The sequence below is a fragment of the Gloeophyllum trabeum genome (assembly GCF_000344685.1).
Source record: "Gloeophyllum trabeum ATCC 11539 unplaced genomic scaffold GLOTRscaffold_00018, whole genome shotgun sequence".
Lineage (NCBI taxonomy): Eukaryota > Fungi > Basidiomycota > Agaricomycetes > Gloeophyllales > Gloeophyllaceae > Gloeophyllum > Gloeophyllum trabeum.
The window spans coordinates 368,157-386,876 of NW_006920427.1; the positions used below are offsets into that span (position 1 = coordinate 368,157).

Here is an 18,720-nt window from a genome sequence, read left to right on the forward strand (position 1 = left end):
CCACGTTCGCTCCTCCACCCGCTCCTGAGCGCGGAGGAGAACCCCCCGCCAATCATCTTCGACATGTCGCTATCGACGTTCGCGCCACAGAAGATCATAGGGCGCGGGCAGAGGGCCGCGCTGAGCACGGACGAGCTGCGCCAGCCCGCGACGCACCCGCCGACGACGCACATGAGGATCGTGTGCGATCCGATCAAGCAGTGGCCGATCGAACTCAAGGACCGGCGCAGCGAGCCATTCGCGCACAGCATGCTCCTGCAAGTGCCCGCGATGGAGCCCGCGCCGCCCATCACCGTCGGCGACGTGCTGAACGCGATCCACCGCGCGATGCAGACGCAGATCAGCCATGTCGACTGGGCGCGGCTGAGCAAGAGCGACGAGATCGAGATTGCGCGGGCGTACACGCGTAGATGCAGGGCGTTCCCGAGCGTGGAGCAGTTCGAGGCGAGCCAGGGGGTGCGGAGGGTGGACTATTTGTTGAAGAAGTATATGTTCAAGGGTTTGAAGCGCTCGAAGGGCGACGACGGGTTCAATAACCTGAAGCTGGTGATCGGTCCTCCGGATTGACTAGATGGTGGTATTCTTCGGGGTTTAATCGCAAAATATACGTTCTCAGGAAAGGACTGATTGTATTTTACTTATTGTAGCTGCGTAGTGTATGCTAGACAGCCTCTCGTAATCCGTGGACCGACGATACCCTATCTATGTCGCTATGCCATATGATGGATCCATTGATATAGTATGTACTCGAGCTATTATCACAATGCTACTATGTTCAAAGAATGCACTTTACCTCGACATTGCATCTCCTCATGATCGGCACTGGCAGCGGCCGGACGGTGTTAACTCGAGGTTGGTGGCTCCAAGAGACAGACGACATCGGATGGTTTATGTAAAGCCGCTCAACCATCAAGCTGTTCGTCCCTTTCTACGAATACTGAGCAGAGTCGCGATTATATTCGTAAGGAGACTTTCCGCTTCTCCAATGGGAGGTGCTCTGTATCATACATCAAGCAATCTCATACAATTCCAACTGCTCCAACAGTCCCTTCCCATTCGGCTTCCAGCCAGTCTGCTGCTTGGTCCACTCCGCCGACGCCTTGAACGCAACCGCCTGCAGTCCACCCACGAACCCAAGCTCCTCTCCTAGCTTCTCCGTCGGAATCACTTTCGTCTCCTTGCCCAATCTACGTCCCAAGACCTCCGCAATATCCCTCAGTGGTACACCATCCTCCCCAAGCCCATGCAAAGTAGCCGGGTTTGGGAGCTTCCCCGGGGCGATCTCGACGGCTCGGAAGAACAGATCGGCTATGTCGTCGACCGTGGCAGTCCCCCAAAATCTGTCCGAGTCCGGGTAAGCGACGTATCCGTTCTCCTTTATCTTCTCGATCTGCCCCAGCAAAAACGGATGATTGAGTTCGGCGGGGCCATAGGTGATCGGAGCGATCCGGACTTGGATCACCGACAAGCCCTTGGGGGCGTAGGAAAAGGCGAGGTCGGTCGATTGCCACCGAGGCATATCAGGGGAACGGTGCAGCTCGGACTGCTCGTTGGCGTTGGGCGGAAGCCCGAGGGTTCCAGCGGCGAGAATGAACCGCTTCTTGTCCCCACCTGAAGCGAGGAGCGCGTCACATATCGCCGCTATAACCTTCCGATCTTTCTCGCAAGCCCCTGCCCAATCTCCGCTGAATGCCATACCGTGGTCGAAGGCCAGATGGACGACGACATCCGCGTCCTTGGCTGCTTTCGCAACGGTCTCGAGGTCGGTGATATCCCCCGAGACTGCTTTAGCCCCGAGGGACTCGAGTTTGGCGATGGAAGAGGGGGAGCGGGCGAGTCCGGTGACTTGGTGCCCGGACGCGATCAGCTTGGGCACGAGTGTCGAGCCTATGAAGCCTGAGGCGCCTGTCACGAACACTTTCATCGTTGCTGGTTTGCCGTCGGTGCTGTATATGGGAATTGGCGTGTGGTGCTTGCTGCTGGGAGAGACTGGTGAATGGAACTGGAATGATAGAGGGAAATACGCTGCGACGAACCATTATATAGATATGCTGGTCCGGGGTAGGTGGTATACGTAGTCCGGCGTGAGGACATCGGCATTCAGTGCCACCAAGACGCGCGTGCTAGTACGCAGACCTCAGCAGGTACCTATTACCAAGTTGATGTCCAGGCAGAGGACAAACTATACAGTATGAATAAGCATCGACACTACCATATGCGCTAGGCCAGATCGGTATCCAAGCTTGATATTGCGCCTCCTGAAGCTTTGATATGCTCTGTCTGTCTTACCAAAATTGATGGGGGACGGAGAGGCCGCGTATTGACCGCACAAGTCGAAGTGCGTTCGGCATCGCAGTAGCGATCTGATTCCCGACGGCAATCGCCTTTGAATAAGCCGCAGCTGCGGAGTCCTCGCTTCTGATTGGTTGAACGGCTGTCGGGTGGTTGATATCGCGGCTTGCGACTCCCGAAGGCTTCGGGATTCGCGCTGCAAGCTTGTCGTCTCTTGCCTTGCCCGGCGACGGGCGTAGGCAGAACGGGGCACCTAAAGTAAGAGGCCACTTAGGCGTATGTTTTTCCTGTCAACCGCTTGCGACGTTTTTGGGTTATCATCGCGTTCACACAGGTCATGCGTGCGATACAGCAAAAGTGAGGCCTGGAGCTCGTCCAGGAAACTATCTAGTCGTCTACGCTCTACCGCCTGGAAGAGATCATCTGTCACAGATATTGACAACACTGTCTCTCCCATTCATATCTGTGCTCAGGAATGCTGCTCCGTGATCATGGTCGTAGGACGCACGTTGCCCTGGCGCTGATCCTCTTACTACGTTCCCCAGACGCCGGATGTTAAATCAGTGGATCAAGTGGGCTCCGTAAGGCAGATGTATAGTCACCCGACCCTGCCTGGAACCCGTAGAGCGACAAGAGCACTCACGAGTGCGTCTCGATGGGCTTCCCTTTTTTCTTAGTAGGAAGCTCTTTGAAATCCTGCATGAACTGCCGAAACATCTGGCCGAGGCGCCGTTCGCATTACAAGAAGCCCCAGGCCTGCGTTCCGCACTAAAACGTGGCTATTGTCGACGATATTCATACAAACCCCCTTGCAACTATCCAACGATGCTATTCCTATCGTACATCGAGCATCCTGTCGCAAATCAAGCAATCTCGTACAATTCTAACTGCTCCAGCAGCCTCTTGCCCTTCGGCTTCCAGCCGGTCTGTTCCTTCGTCCATTCTGCGGACGCCTGGTACGCCATCGACTGTAGCACACCTACAAACCCTAACTCCTCTGCCAACTTCTCCTTCGGAATCACTTTCGTCTCTTTGCCCAACCTTCGCCCCAAGACCTCCGCGACGTCCTTCAGCGGTACGCTTTCGGCCAGCCCGTGCAGAGTGGCCGGGTTGGGAAGTTTCCCCGGAGCGATTTCAACCGCTCGAAGGAACAGGTCCGCCACGTCCTCGATCGTACAAGCCCCCCAGGCGTTGTCCGAGTCAGGGTAAGCAACATATCCCTTCTCTTCGATCTGCGCGATTTGCTGCTTCAAAAACGAATGAGGCTCGGCTGGGCCGTAGGTGACCGGCGCGAGTCGGAGTGCGATCACCGACAAGCCTTTGGGGGCGTAGGAAAAGGCTAAGTCTGTCGACAGGTGCCGAGGCAGCTGAGGGGAACGATGTCCCTCGGACTCCTCGTTCCCGCCGGGGGGAAGGCCGAGGGTCCCAGAGGCAAGGATGAATCGCTTCTTTTCCCCGCCCGAATTCGAAGAGAGGAGGGCGTTACAAATGGCCTCGATAACTTTCCGGTCCTTCTCGCAAGCCCCTGCAAAGTCTCCACCGAACGCCATACCGTGGTCGAAAGCTAGATGGACGACAATGTCGGCGTCCTTGGATGCTTTCGCGATGGTCTCGAGGTCGGTGAGGTCTCCCTGGACCGGTTTGGCGCCGAGGGATTCGAGTTTGGCGATAGATGAAGGGGATCGGATGAGTCCAGTGACTTGGTGCCCGGACGCGACGAGCTTAGGTATGAGGGCTGAGCCGACGTGACCTGCGGCGCCTGTTACGAATACTTTCATCGTCGTTGTTTCGCGCTGAGGTTGGATTTCGGAGTAGATGTTCCAGTCTGGTACCGCTGCTGGAAGTCAAACGGGTATACGTTTTCATATGGATACGCTCGAGCAGGAGGACCTCGGCATACACGCGTCCTTGCGGCACTTGTGTAAGGTGCCGCAAGACCGCGCGTACATTCATTACGTTGCGGTATCTGATAAGATAGCAGGAGACACATCAATCAGCCATCACAACTGTGTTTCGTTTGTGGCACGCGCTTCTTCGAACCCCTTTCAAATGTTCGCACCAATCTCTTAAGCTTTCAAGCTTCAAGTTTCGCAAGCCACTAGTAGCATGTGCGTCTGATTACTTTGAGGAGAGAATCAAGTCGCAAGGTATATACTGATCCTTCTCCAGTGTGGATGGACCCCGACGAGGACCCGTGCTCAAACCCAGGTTGAGATGGTCTCACATTATCCCATGCATGCCACCCGCGGCGTGCTCATCCCGCAGGATGCCGTATTAAATGCGTACATTCAGGTAGGCGAGCAGAATTCTCAACTTTGATTGACGTACGTTTGTTTGGCCGACGACTTCTGTATTTGAACAGCTAGAATGTTATCTTGAGTATGGAATTTCTTGGCGGATCTACGGCTCATTGCACTTATGCACTGTCAGCATCGTCAATATGTCACCCACTGCTCCTGCGACAGCTTCTCCGCTACAGCAGGATGACCTCTCGGAAACTCTGGGTGTCTGGGACTCTAGATGTTGACGTTGTCGACCGCTCAAGCAGACGTGCAGCCTTGAAGCTAACCTATGATAACGAGAGACTCTCCAACGATCCCCCTTCCCTGTCTCCGATGTCAACCTCAAATGAGCGCGGCATATACTTGCGCATACACAGATGGCATGCACCAAAGCGTAGCTGGCGGGCGTCCAATATTCATACAGGTCTCTTTGCGACAATCGAACAGAGCTACACTTATCGTAACATCAAGCAATGTTATACAATTCCAACTGCTCAAGCAACCCCTTCCCCTTCGGCGACCACCCCAGCTGGTTCTTCGTCCACTCCGCGGACGCTCTGAAAGCAATCAACTGCAGGCGACCAACTGGCCCATACTCCTCCGGAAGCTTCTCCACTGGAACCACCTTGGTCTCCTTCCCCAGCTTCCGCGACAACACCTTCGCAACATCCTTGAGCGGCACACCCTCCTCCGCCAACCCATGCAGCGTGACCGGGTTCGGGAGATTCCCAGCAGGGATCTCAATCGCCCGGATGTACAGGTCCGCCATATCCTCAACCGGGCACGCGGGCCAGGCGTTATCCGACTCGGGGTACGCAACGTATCCCTTCTCCTTGATCTTCTCGATCTGCTGCTGCAAGAACCAGTGCGGTTCCGCCGGACCAAAGGTGATCGGTGCGAGTCGGAGTTGGATGACGGACAGACCCTTGGGGGCGTAGGAAAAGGCGAGGTCGGTCGACAGGTAGCGGGGTAAGTGGGGAGAGCGGTGCCCTTCGGTCTTCTCGTCGCCGTTCGGGGGAAGTCCGAGCGTCCCCGAGGCGATGATGAGCCGCTTGTTCTCGCCGCCCGCGGCGACGAGGGCATCAGCTATCGCCGCGATGACATTCCGGTCCTTCTCGCAAGCCCCTGCCCAATCCCCTCTAAATGCCGCATCGTGGTCGAACGCTAGATGGACGACGACGTCGGCGTCCTTGGATGCTTTCGCAACTGTTTCGAGGTCGGTGATGTCTCCCGAGACGGTTTTAGCCCCGAAGGACTCGACTTTGGCGAGGGAAGAGGGGGAGCGAGCGAGGCCGGTGACTTGGTGCCCGACCGCGACGAGCTTGGGGACGAGGGCTGAGCCGACGAGACCTGAGGCTCCTGTCACGAAGACCTTCATGGATGTTGCTTTGGTGTTAAGTGTGGAGTTTGGTGTCAGGCTCAAACGGAAGTCGGACGATGGGGAAATAAGGTCGCGACTGACGGTTATATAAGTGTGCAAGTCTCGAGCAGGTACGTACACGGCGTCCCCTCCAAGAGTTTCGGCTTCATGCCGCCACAACGCGCGTACGTAGAGCTCTCTGGAACGTCCATCTCAGCCCTGATGTTGGGGTAGGCGGAGGACATGATGATTAAGCATAGTCCGAGTGGTACGGGTTGGTCGTATGTCAAGATCAGAGTTTGATAACAAAGCGCGATCGAAACTGTGTTTACTTGTGTTTGTTTGTGGCAGTGTGCCACCTTCGACTGTTGGGATTTAGTTTCAATCCACTCCGTATCCAGGTGGATACCCAGGCTTGCGCCTTTCCTTGTATACTTCAGTCATTTCGAAACAGCCTACTGACGCTTGGTGTACGTCAAGAAGAGGGATACCGATATACAGTAAGCCTGGAGTCGCAAGGCATACTCCGGCGACTTTTCTAGTACCAGCAGAAGGTCTCAGGAATTCGAACTTCAACGCAGTCTGGCATTGACCGCAGTGATTGCGGCGTCTGCGGTTATCAGCACGCAAAAACTACGTGCTGCGTCTCGCCGTAACTCACTGAGTACGGTTCCCCCACCGTTTGCACCGCCGTCAGGGATATCATCGGTCTCACGCAGCTCGTATTCCAGATCGTACGTACAAGCTCTCAGCGTCAGAAAAGGTACAGGAACGAGTATCAGGAGTTCCTCCTCCTGGAACTAGTATCGCTGACGAAGACCGTTATCTACACGTCGAATGCTCATGATGCAAGACAGGCTGGGCGTTAAGTATTCAAGCGGGAGAAAGTCCAGGACTTGAGACCAGATTCGGTCGAGACCGCACTTTCTCGCCCTCGTCCTTTATTGCCTATTTATTTCCATGAGGCATCACTGACTCGGCCTTGCTTCATTTTATCAGCGAAGCGCAGAAGTGACGATGCGTCGATTTTACTTACCTGAACTTCTCACCGATAAGCCAGTTACCTCCCGTAGGTTACTCAGGTGCGCGTATCGATGCACCAAGCAAAGATATGATACTGACAATATCATTCCGTCAGACTGGATAGTGGTGAGCGACCGTTATATCAACAATTGTATGTATGATCCGCCGAATAGAAAATCTGACTGAGTCTTCAGGTCACATTCCAGAGAACGACTGGCTCGGTCCTACGTCCAACGCGGGCCATACAACGCGACATAGAATAACATGGGTTTATTATGGATTAGAGTGTCTGGCCGAAGCGCATCAAGGCTGGCCTGGTGCTTGAGGTAAGTGTGATGGGTCCATATCCCACCTCACGAATCGAGCTTGAGAACCTCTGCTGTTACAAAGCTCCATAATCTGGCCATTTTCCTTCGCGGACGCACAACGCCTCGGGGCTCCAACCCGACCTGGATGCGCAGGCATCCAGCTCAACTCGCCTTCGCCGACATTCCATATTTTCCGCCCACAATGTACAATGAAGATTACATGCCCGCTGTTCGCCAGCCGCTGATCGAGATCAAGCAAGGGCACGTTCAGGAAAACAACGAGCCCTGCGATGTGCCACGGAACACGTTCCCCCAGTTCTGGTGCGAGATGTGCTCCAGCCATAGAGATTGGGTAAACACCAGCGAGAATCACAGTATTGCCGCGGCGTACATCGGGAAGGGCAAGTCTGCGAGTGAAGCGGCGGGAATAGTCGAACTCAATAAGCGTTTCTCGCTCATTTTCTCAGTGCGCTGAAGCCTTTCGGGGTCCCTGCCGAACGGCGATCGGACTTGGGATCTCAGCGCGAACGAGAAAACGAGAAACAGCTCCTCGAGCTGTTTCTCTCGTTTCTCTGGGGCGGACTTTCAATTGCCATGCGCTGTACTGATGTACCAGGCTCTCGGTTGCTTATGTCTTGCCTAATACGATATGTTTTGGCTTGTTGTGACGCGCTGTTGGACGCGCACTAAGTTGTGTTCTGGCACCCTTGCAACTACTGAGCTAGGGCAGGGCCAGTATAGTGACCCTGCTGATACTGCCACATACCGTCCCAGTCCGCCATAGAATACAGCACGTGGGATGAGCACGAGCTATCTGTCAGCTGTGGTGTCTAGCATCCGACGAGAAATCCGCCAGAAAATGCACGCTCAATAACTTCGGGTTTCTCCGTGTCGCCGCGTCGGCAGGAGGGGTGCCAGTGCGCCCGAGAAAATGAAAACGAGAAACGATATTGAGTTGGGCTAATGTCCCCTACAAGACATTTGCTTCAGAGCTTGAAGCGATCGAATAACAGGAATGTACGATGACCTGCAGCTGGTTGATGGACTCTGTAATCAACTCAGCATGCCCGCAATTACCTGGACTTTTCGACACCTAGATTGCATGCAGTCAAACATGACCTATAGAACAAGTTGTATATGCATCCATAGCAGTGTTTCATGAGACTGATGGAACCTCTCAGGCTATGCTTCACTCTGCCTTCAACAACAACAGACCTATGACGCGCCCAAGAGGTAAAAACCCAGAAGACCTGGACATCAGGGGTCAGACATGCGTCACCATAGTTTACATGTACTCACCAATACAGTATGTCAGCACGGCTGTTCGAACAAACTGGCGACGGCTTGCATATCGTCCCGCTCTGATGAGTCTGAATCGGATTCGTCTTCGGTGTTGAAGTAATCGTTCGGGCCTTCCATGTCAGATAGGTCTGGAGCGACATATCTCCTGTCCTTCCCGTTGACATAATAATTGATTGCCTCGACATCCATCAGGGCAACGCCCACGCTGATATTGTCAATATGGCTTCGCAATGACAATCTCTTGATAGGCACTCGCGCTCGGGAGCGTACCCTCAGAAACTTCCTCAGCAAATCGTGACGTGGAAGTGACAGGATCAGATCCTCTAGACACGGCCACAGTTTACGATTACTCGAACGAGCAAGTAGACGAAGGAAGTTGTTCCCAGTACCTCTGGCAATACGGAAGGTCTTAATCCGTGGAAGACCTCTGAAGAAGTCGGGCGTCATAGTGACATCGATATCTCCGGCATAGAAGCCCCGGAGGACAAGCGACTGCACTTTCGGAAACCGTAAAGAACCGTCTGAAAGTCTCAAGCATGCTGCGACATCACCCGTGTCGTCAGGGCCCCCGAGGATAGCGTCGTCCAGGTCGATGTCGAGCGACGTCAGATTTGGGGGGTCAAGGATAGAACATATCCCGTTGAAGAACTCGGTCACTAAGGTCAGCGACTTCAGCGCTGGCAGATGGATGTACGGCTGTCTCCATAAAGTGAAGTCCGGCGAGCGAATCCATTCCACTGCGCCCTTGAATATAAAATGTTCCAGTGTGCCCAGGCAAGGTGCCAGGGCCAATCGCAGCGAAACTGGGCAAAGACCGGCACTGTATGGAATGCAAAGGTCCAAGGTTGTGAGGAACTGCAAACCGCGCCGATATTGAGGAAGCAGAGTACCCTTCATACGCAACGTACGCAGCCTTGGCATGCCACAAGAGAAAATGCGGCCACGGGTTGGATTAGGTCGGAAGATGTCAGCCCCGTCATCGCGATCTTGGGTGGAGAGACTACAGTACTCTAGTCTGGGCGCCGATTCTTTGTCGAGAAGTCTTCGCACACGGCCCAGCCCATGGCGACCAGTAGTGGTAAAATCGAGCAAGCGGACCCTACTGAGGTGGAGATGGAGTATATGCATGATTTCATTGGACTTTCCATGACCTTCTATCTCGTACCCGATGTCAATGGACACGTCGATGAGGCTACTGCGTGACCTCTCTATGTAGTTGAGAGGCCGCGACAGGGGCAAAGAACCGAAGAATTGAATTCTCGTCCACAGGGTCGGAGTGTTCACCGCAACTTCCCGCCAGCGGCGAGAAACATGGGATACTACCATCTCTACCGGAAATACGTCCTTCGCAGACCACTCGTTGACCGGAGTCGAAGACCAAGCAGCCCATTCAAATATAGTGATAAGGAGCTCGTCTGGCAGGGCATTGAGCTGGGACCATAGGACGAGCGTGTCACGGTGACGTGTGGATTCGGCCTGAAGTTTTTCCAGACACCTACACATATCATCAGATGCGGTACCCAGCTGCCGGAGGAGCTTTGGCGGCAAAGAAGCGGGACTGTCTCCCTGGAACCGTTTTGCATCTTCGACGAGGATGTCCAGACCATCCTTTAATGCAGAAATCGCCGTCTTTATGCGTGAAAGAGCTTCCAACCGACCCTGATATATCTCCATCGGAAAAGCCCTAAGCGTGGGTTTGCAGTAGAAAGTGAAGTTCAAGGAGGCAAGAATATGCTCAGCTTACGGACTCAGATGGCTTTGACTCTTGGGACCGAGATGAAATAAATCGGCTTCAGCAAATTTGCTACGAATTCAAGGAGTGATATCAGAGTCGAGGAGGAAGCTCGTGGCAAAGACTCAGGATATATAAGATTTTCGGTGATATCTGATTGGAAGAAATCGGGTTCGGGTTTCGTCTGGCCTACTTGTACCTCTTGGAAGAGAGACACCATAGCCGGGACGACGGTATCAGGGCCTCCGGAATATGCCGGGCCGAGTCACACGAAGTCGAAACTGAGCACTTCCAGGGACGATTCCATCGATAATCGTACTCTAAGTAGCTCTTCAATGAAGCGTAGAAGAACAAAGCAATATCAGAGGCAGCCTGTAAGCGTCATAAGCAGTACTCATATTATGCAGGCTACCACGTCTTAAGCTGCGTACACTCAGGTCGACCCTCCGACGAACATCAATCTGCCTTATGAACTCTTGTCCGACATATTCCTAACGGAATACGGCAGCTCTAATGTCAAAGGGATAAGTCTATGTCTTCCAGCAGCGTCTCAGGTGTCTCGCCACTGGCGGTACGTAACATTGGCCACCCCAAATTAATCTCTGGTCAGACGTACGACTTCGTGTGGATAAGCGCGGAGCTCACCCTGGCCAGAGCGAAATCCTTCAACTTTTCTTGGAAAGATTTGGGGAACATCTTATTGATATTTCACTTTTCTTGAGGGGCCATGAGGAATACGTCGACCGGTGTTTGGACCGGTTTACCACCATTCTCCTGGGCAATTCCACCCGCTGGCGCAGCGTCACCATAGTGAGCCAGGATTCCCTTGTCTTATCAGACTTTCTTGAAGATGCCCAGTGGGCATCCACACCGAAGCTGGTGCTGCTTGCTATTCAGTGCGAACATCCGTGGGACAATGCTGTCGGCTTTGGTCGAACTATGAAGCCTTCCGCTGAATGGGAGGTGCCGTCCTTGACGTCGCTTCGGTTGCAGGACTTCACGCAATACACCCTCTTCCCCGTGCAGCACCTCACCAGCGTATACTTATCGACGAGTATCTCGTCCACTGAAATCAGAAATTGCTGGTGGATTTGGGAGTTCAGGGCCATGCTCACACGCATGCCCAAATTGACGCATCTTACACTCGACCGTTTATCCTTCAAGCGTGGGCGGAGACCCGTACAGAGGATCACCGACAATGACAGGATTACGCTGCTATCCCTTCGCATCCTCAGGCTTCCCTTTCGGGCTCAAGGTATTACCAGCATGTCGGGGTTCATGAATTTTCAAGTATCGGGTGACTACGATGACATCCCCATCACTATCCTTCATTACTTGTTATGCCCATTACTCGACACCCTGGAACTCGCAAATTGTGGCTGGCTTAACCTTCGTCGAATCCACAAGTTTCCCCTTGTTCAATCCTTGACGTTCCAAGGCTTATATCGTCCCCTTACAGTCAGCCCGGTATGCGACTCATTTCCTGCGGTGAAGGAGCTGGCCATTGTTGGCGCCAATCCCCAAGCTCTGCAAGAGGTCCTCCCGATGCAGCGGTGGTCCAGTTGGCTTGAACTCCGCACCCTGACTGTCACAAGTGTCGACCTAGTACATAGACGAGGCATTCGATTGGATAGATTTCTTGACTTGGCGGAGCAAGTGCCGTGTACCCATCCGCAAGCTATGCCTCGATAGAAGCGTGATCGCAAGGCCTTCGGACCTCCTTCATCTGGTTGAACTGGAGACATATGAAGTAGCCGCTGTAGCACCTATTCACGACGAGGAGTCAACATCCGACAGCGAGTTTGATGATGACGATGATGACGATGACGGAGAGTGGGTTGGGTGAGTTTTTGCCTGAGACAACGCGGTCGTTCTTGTATGGACTGGAGCTCGAACGACGGCGCTCATGTATGCTCCCCCTGTACTGCCAGTGGTTGTACCTTTTTTTCCAAATGTGTATGCGAGATTGTGCACACCATATCCCGGAGGGGTAAACATAGTGATCCGGAGTTACAGCCAGCTGCAACTGATCATGCTAGTAAGTACTTACTTTTCGTTATCAACAGGTATCAGGAGCGCCAGGGAAGACAGCGAGGGCTCAATAGCAGGGAATGCAGGTAAGAGACATAATTGATCGAACAAGGTCCTGTATATGAAATTGCTGATTATCTGTGAACCACTTCAGAAGGCAGATCGCAGGACATTGCAAACAGAAAGCATATCAGCAACCCGAGCGGCTGGATTAAGGTCAAGTCTATTGACCACACCGACACTCCTAGACAAGGTCTCGCACCCAAGGTACCTACCGTTTATCTGCCCGTCTTAGAGGCACGTTGTCTCAGCAGTCTCCCCCAAGATATCGTGTGGTAGTGCGAGAATGATACTGACCACCCTCAGCTTCGCCTCCCGGCGCACGTTGTTGCACGTTGTTGCACGTTGTTGCAGCCTTGCTGCCCCACCTCCCCTCACTCCGGCCATACACGTCCACTCCTCGTCATCCATAAAGACCGTCACGGACTCGTTATCATCCCTTCCATCCGGTTCCTCATCATTCGTCGCATCGTTCGTTAACGAGACTTTCTTCAATACTTGCCCCTGGCCTCCAAGAATGTCGACAATGGCCCCGTGGTCCAACCAAATGAAACGGCTCTGGGTATCAACATAATAGACACAGTGAAGGAGGCTGGAGTAAAGCACTTTGTTTACTGCAATGTCGTGCATCCGTATCTATCAAAGCTGCTGAACCACCAAGTTAAGCTCTGGTGCGTCTCATGAATCATCCTTGTCCTGGGCAGCAAAACTTACACGGCGCCTAGAGTGCAAGAGTACTCTTTCCTACCCTATACGATCCTCCAGCCCACTTCCCGCGTGAAAAACTTTCCTCTCCCCCGGATCCTGGTTTCTCCCCCATTGGTTTCCGTGCTGCTGCCCCTACTCCACCACCACCCTCCAGGGCTTCCTCTACCCGCCCGACTTCGCCGAAATCGCTGTCAACATCCTGCTCGGCCCGGAGCCTCGCGTATTCGCGTTGCACCCCTTAGAGGGAGCGAATATTTCCCTGCATTCCATTGCAGATGTCATCAGAGGAGACAGATAAGCGGATGCAGTGCCTCACATTAGACAGGGAGGGCGAAGAAGGCGTGGAGGCGAGGATGTACGAGGAGGCTGTGAGGGAGTGATTTGCAGAAGCATTGGAGCGGATGGTGTGGTACTACGACAAACGGTATGTGTCGCTATCATGAGCCGACTTGACTTATTATCATTGATAGCGGTATCCCGGGAACAATGGCATTACCCGCTGGCTCCTCAGCCGCGAGCCAACGACATGGAGGGTGTGGGTGAAGAGTTTACAAACACCGTCAGAGTCTAAGTGGTCGGTTTCTTGAGTTGAAAGCGTAAGACAATATACTTCCCCTGTGTATGATCTTGACGAATCTTAGAAGCTTACCTAGATGCGTCAATAGGCAGACAGCGTCGCCACCACTGCGCATCACCGTGAAATCAATCTTCCTAGCTCCGGCGCCCACAGCAAATTTAGTCGGTGTTCGCAGACTGACGTACCACTGGGGCATAGCACCTTGTTGTTGCGTCTGTATAAGGTTCACGCCTGCCACTACCTCCTCGCCCGAGATTCACATCGCCGCGTTGCAGTCCCGGACATCGTAGTTGTAGCGACGTCCAACGACTGTTTTGGATTCTGATATCGGGTATCACACTCTTGCGCGTCAATCATAGCTGAACAAAGAAGTATGGCAGAGTAATACTGACGATCAGCTGCTTGACACCAGTGTCTGTTCGTCGGGATCAGAACTTCATTTGTCCGGACGGGTCCATGTATGGTTGCATCAGCCCCCGAGGATTGATAGATTTGCGACTGCATCCTTGGGACTTGTTGAAACCAGGACTGCGCCAGACTACGCTACAGGATAAGGTGCTGACTGGGGTGGGCATCAAGTTATGTATCAATGATTAGCTCCTTTCAATCGTCGGGACTGCAACTGCAGTGTTCATTCAATTTGTCTTCATCAGTCTCATAATACGACGAAAACGCTGGAAGATATCAGTGAAGCACGTACACTGCAGTTGTATGCGACCGCAGACAAATGAGCGATGAATCGCTCGGTTCTCAAGGAGTGGTGGACAGGTCTCCATGTCATCAGAATGATCTTCGGGGTCGTGGCGCCCGATGCGGAACGTGTGACGACGGCTACAACGACAATGTGGAGAGCTCGTAGGAGAAACGAGCCGCTCAGCCTGTCAGTTCATGCAGGGTCATGCGTTGAAATGGACGCTCTACTTGGGTTCATTTCCCCAGGCCTGAGGAATTACCAAATGAAGGGTAGTGGGTGGTCCAACCAGTGCTGATGGTCGTGACTCAGGAGAGTACGCCGCGAAACTTTCTCCGTTCCACCTGTCAGTATGGCTCATGCAAGCAGTCCCTTTCCAAATGACGACTGCCATCTTCTTTGATAAGGGTTTTTATCTAGAGGACAACCCTTTTCAGAGAAGTCAAGGGCAGAGGGTGGCGTATGCCGGGGGTCGAGACCTCCGTGCTGCGTTCAGCAAGGTGTTCCCGTTGCAAATTGTCCTGTCTGTGCGACACAAGGCGTTCTCCAGGTAAGGCAGTGAATAGGTGGGCTAAACGATGACACACCTATACACCCTATTGCCGGTCTTGAACACAGGCACACTGCAGGCAATGCAATGGGCTGAGTACGCTCGAGTTAGTCTAACTGCTGACCTTGATGCCCGTTGAGGCTTCACACGATATGAGCATCATGGGTAAGGTACATGAGTCGACACACTCGCTATACTCATTCGATTAGAGTGCAAGTAGCTGTCTTCATCCAGAATCCATCTACCGGGGCCTGGGAGAGATTGCTGAGGGGCCAGTCGCGTCCTGGCACGTTCGAGTACGAGGAACTGCTTAAGATCGTGCAGTTGGGATATCATACAGCGTGGTTGATACTTCATTGTTGATGGACATAGAGGGGTGAGGATTTAGCTGAATTTGCTTTCATTGGTCCCGGATGACTCCAGAGCAAAGATAAAAATGCGAAGGCAGGAAGGCCAAATGCGTCACAGACTCACAGGGCCTGGAATACCTTGCAGCTTCGCGCTCGATATAACGGGAAACCGTAGATCAGGACTTCAGTCCGCACGCAGAGCGGATCAACAACGTGACGTCGTCCTCATTAATTTCGGGGACTTACTTGTCAGCGACCTGGTAGTATGTGGCTGAACTTGCCAGTTCCAAGGATCGCAGAAACTTGTCTTAGCAGGGGATATTGATACGGCATTGACAGCAATTGGGATGAGAGACTATTGACGATTAGGCTACGACAGTGGAGCGGGAGACGGGCGTACACGTTGCGGGGAAAGAGGTGTAGAACCATAGAGACGATTGGAAGATAATTTAGCGTGTTATGGCTGCGGAGATCGTCAATTTCGGGGAAGGAGTAGCTTAACTGCGATATGAAAGCCCTCTGAATGTTAGATGCGGGCAGGTTGGGTTGGACGACCTCGCATGATTTACTGAGGGAGGGACGAACAGAGCCGGGCCTTCAATTACGGCATTATGCCGCAGATCATTTGTGTCGAATGTGCGTTTGGATGGTAGGGGAGGAGATCCTCAATTTACAGTAGCTTACACGTGAACGAGCAGGAAGGCCACACAGTCTTGATGAACCTTCGTATCTTCAGAACAGTAACTTGATAGATGTGCGAGGAACCTTGCTCATTTGATGCAGACGTGGTAATGAATGACGAAAAAAGCGGCCATGAACACAAGACATCATATGGGTGATGGGCGCAAATATACCCTAACCCAAGGCGGCAGGTCCGCGTCAACACTTCGCATTGGGTCTTAATGTCGGTCGAATGCGCAGGTTAACAGCGTTTGAACTGGTTCAATGTCTTGAGACGGTACCGACTTGACGAATGCGGCCTACACGTTGCAGAGAAAGTGATACTTAATGTCGAGTCGTGGCTTTCGGGCAGAAATGATGTCCCTCGCATAAAGGCCTGCTGACAGATACACGTCTCATAGTCTTCTTAAGGATGATGGTCTCCGGAGACACCAGTTAACTATTGATGTATTTCTGGGTAAAGGGCGTTGGCCACTAATGACAGGAAAGCGACTGGCGGTATTCGGGTAGGATGCCAAGAATATCGCGTATACCTTCCCACTATTGAGCTCACAACGATGAGGCAGAAGGTGCCTTATCCATCTAAACTCTCGAGCAGGCAGGCCTCCTAGAATTCACTGACCCTTCATTTCGGCCAAGCGAACTAGCACGAGAACTCCGGTGGGCAAGACAGGACTCCGCGAATGGCCTTGGGCTCTTAATTTGGGGGGAACCGTCAAGAGTGGACCCAACCACTGAAACTGCATGAGCGAGAGGTAAGTTCTCGACGTCCAAGAAAGAAATATCACCCACGGGAGAGTATTCATTTTGTGGGGTCTTCATAGCAGCATCAGTAACAGATGAGCTGGTCCCGCAACACAAGTGCAGTCCACGTATATGGGTCAATAATCAGAATCGTCGTAGTATCCCGACGCCCGCAAAGCAAAGAAAACCAGAGAGAGACCATTCAGAGAGGATCAGATAAGATATGCGCATACGTCGGCTTACTCGCGTAAACCACGCAGCACGATACCCGTAGAGACGGAGGACGTGCCAATATTAACATCTTCTCGAATCTCGTTCGATCGTGATCCTTGAAGTCGGGCCCTCATTTGCCAGAATGTAGGGACAAGCCAACCTGGGTAGACTGCCGCGGAGAAGATGCGGGGGAGGGGTACGGTTGCTGCGCCGAAGGCAGAAGCTGAGACTCCGATTCCCGAGCAAACTGTTCAAGAAATAAGCCTATTGTGCCAATGCTTTGAGTACACGGAGCAAACTCGTATTCTGAGGATCGCACCAGCAAGAAATTTATGGGTACCGCAAGAAGCGGGTATGTTACCCATTAGTGGACGAGCTATAGCGTCCAGCAAGTAACGAAGTCCCCCCCCCCTCATGCCCCAGAACAGCGTAAGGTTAGCTGAGCAAGATAAAGTTCACCGTTCAGATGCACGAGGTCCCAGCAAAGAGTACCGCAGCTCCCCGACGCAGCTGCTCTAGCCACAAACCCAGCGAGGAAGCTCATCCGAGGTAAATCAGATAAGGCATGATACACTGGCGCATCGCAGAGTCATATGCGGAGGATGTATATTAAGCTGCGCCGATAGTACCGCCGACCTGAGCATCTTAGCCGATCGTAATCCCCCTCGAACCAAGGGTCGGCGTTTCATCTCCCAGAGTACGGGGACGAGCTCACTCTGCGCAGGGGAGGGGCAGGGATAGCGCGAGCCGGTGGCAGAAGGCGCAGCATGTTCTGAGGATCGTATCAAGAGGATGATGGTGGCGGTAAGCGGATGGTAAGTAAGTCTGAGTATATTGCGGTCTCGTCAGGGCCTGCGCGGGCGGGGCGCACGAACTTGAAATGCTGCATAGCTGCAGCGCGTATGCCAGATCAAGAGCCAGGAGAGGAGTAGCGGGGTTCCAGTTGAATAAGTGACCGAACAGCACAAGCGAGCGTGGGCCACGTCCGTGTAGACCGATGATATGGAGAATCAGAACAAACGACGACGACAAGTCTCCGTGTTGGTACACTGCAAAGCATTGGTATACGATGTAAGTAAATGTCGTGTACCAACCGCAAGTGTACGCATGCGACGCCAAACTCAATGCGCTCGGTAAGTGCCGAAGACCCTCGCCTCGCGATGCACTACTGATGCACTGTTTAGACTTCTTGAAAATTGCTCTAAACTTCTAATGTGACGTGTTTGACCTAACGAAATGCAATCCTCCCTACAAAGTTGAGGACGCAGATTATGTAAGCGAGTCGCGCAGCGGCTCGCAAAGTGGACGCGGAGCCATTGCAGCGGATGCACCCAGACGGTCGCCCGACTATCATATTATCTCAGCATTGAATATTTCCAGTATGTCGCTAGTGCAGCGGTTAGTGTGATGGGTTACTTCAGATGTGGTGGTTTGAGCTCGAGGTTCAATCCCGGCCACGGACAATATTTTAGACTTGTGATGATGTATGCCTTTCTAGTTGTCTTCACTCTGTAATGCAACTTGGAAAATTTATTGTGTTCTGTCTCATAATGCAGTCATTCCATGGCGCCGATAGATGACATTGTGGCACTTTGAGTCCAGATAAGGGCCAATCTATACACAAAGCCTTTACTTGGTATTATACTTTGGGGTTCAGTTTGAAAAAATCAAAACTACATGTGTACTGATATACACAACCATTAAACTTCTCGTGATCAATGGGAGGTGGTTTTACCGGTGTACAACTAAGGACTTGCAGTGAGTACACAACCTCCTCACCGCCTTAGGACTCCCATTCCGAAAGCGAGTCGCCCCG

General features: G+C 52.8%; 6 protein-coding genes across 6 annotated transcripts; 2 read left to right on the forward strand and 4 right to left on the reverse strand.

Moving 5' to 3' along the window:
* Positions 1-300: 300 nt before the first annotated feature.
* GLOTRDRAFT_9714 (uncharacterized protein) lies at positions 301-501 on the forward strand (the record flags this gene model as incomplete). The annotated part of the gene is made up of 1 exon (XM_007872414.1): positions 301-501. A coding segment is annotated over one exon (201 nt), but the record flags the coding sequence as incomplete, so codon positions are not given.
* A 395-nt stretch (positions 502-896) lies between these two features.
* On the reverse strand, positions 897-1,993 carry GLOTRDRAFT_112624 (NAD P-binding protein). The gene has a single exon (XM_007872557.1). It carries the CDS (start codon positions 1,922-1,924, stop codon positions 1,010-1,012), a length of 915 nt encoding a protein of 304 aa, XP_007870748.1. The 5' UTR covers positions 1,925-1,993; the 3' UTR covers positions 897-1,009.
* A 1,162-nt stretch (positions 1,994-3,155) lies between these two features.
* Positions 3,156-4,070, reverse strand: GLOTRDRAFT_49871 (NAD P-binding protein; the record flags this gene model as incomplete). The annotated part of the gene is made up of 1 exon (XM_007872432.1): positions 3,156-4,070. The coding sequence occupies one exon, from the start codon at positions 4,068-4,070 to the stop codon at positions 3,156-3,158; it is 915 nt and encodes a 304-aa protein (XP_007870623.1).
* An 822-nt stretch (positions 4,071-4,892) lies between these two features.
* On the reverse strand, positions 4,893-6,109 carry GLOTRDRAFT_112625 (NAD P-binding protein). Its single transcript, XM_007872558.1, has one exon. It carries the CDS (start codon positions 5,950-5,952, stop codon positions 5,041-5,043), a length of 912 nt encoding a protein of 303 aa, XP_007870749.1. The 5' UTR covers positions 5,953-6,109; the 3' UTR covers positions 4,893-5,040.
* A 2,467-nt stretch (positions 6,110-8,576) lies between these two features.
* GLOTRDRAFT_123430 (uncharacterized protein) lies at positions 8,577-10,241 on the reverse strand (the record flags this gene model as incomplete). The annotated part of the gene is made up of 1 exon (XM_007872559.1): positions 8,577-10,241. One exon carries the CDS (start codon positions 10,239-10,241, stop codon positions 8,577-8,579), a length of 1,665 nt encoding a protein of 554 aa, XP_007870750.1.
* A 590-nt stretch (positions 10,242-10,831) lies between these two features.
* Positions 10,832-13,818, forward strand: GLOTRDRAFT_123431 (uncharacterized protein; the record flags this gene model as incomplete). The annotated part of the gene is given in 13 exon segments (XM_007872560.1): positions 10,832-10,870; positions 10,933-11,893; positions 11,913-12,141; positions 12,288-12,337; positions 12,366-12,416; positions 12,485-12,597; positions 12,745-12,861; positions 12,907-13,061; positions 13,095-13,197; positions 13,253-13,318; positions 13,374-13,466; positions 13,569-13,694; positions 13,752-13,818. The coding sequence occupies 12 exon segments, from the start codon at positions 10,832-10,834 to the stop codon at positions 13,683-13,685; spliced, it is 2,094 nt and encodes a 697-aa protein (XP_007870751.1). The 3' UTR covers positions 13,686-13,694; positions 13,752-13,818.
* Between the last annotated feature and the right edge of the window lie 4,902 nt (positions 13,819-18,720).

Bases quoted from the DNA above. Each gene is read 5' to 3' on its own strand.
- GLOTRDRAFT_112624 (XM_007872557.1), bottom strand. From the start codon at position 1,924: ATGAAAGTGTTCGTGACAGGCGCCTCAGGCTTCATAGGCTCGACACTC.
- GLOTRDRAFT_112625 (XM_007872558.1), bottom strand. From the start codon at position 5,952: ATGAAGGTCTTCGTGACAGGAGCCTCAGGTCTCGTCGGCTCAGCCCTC.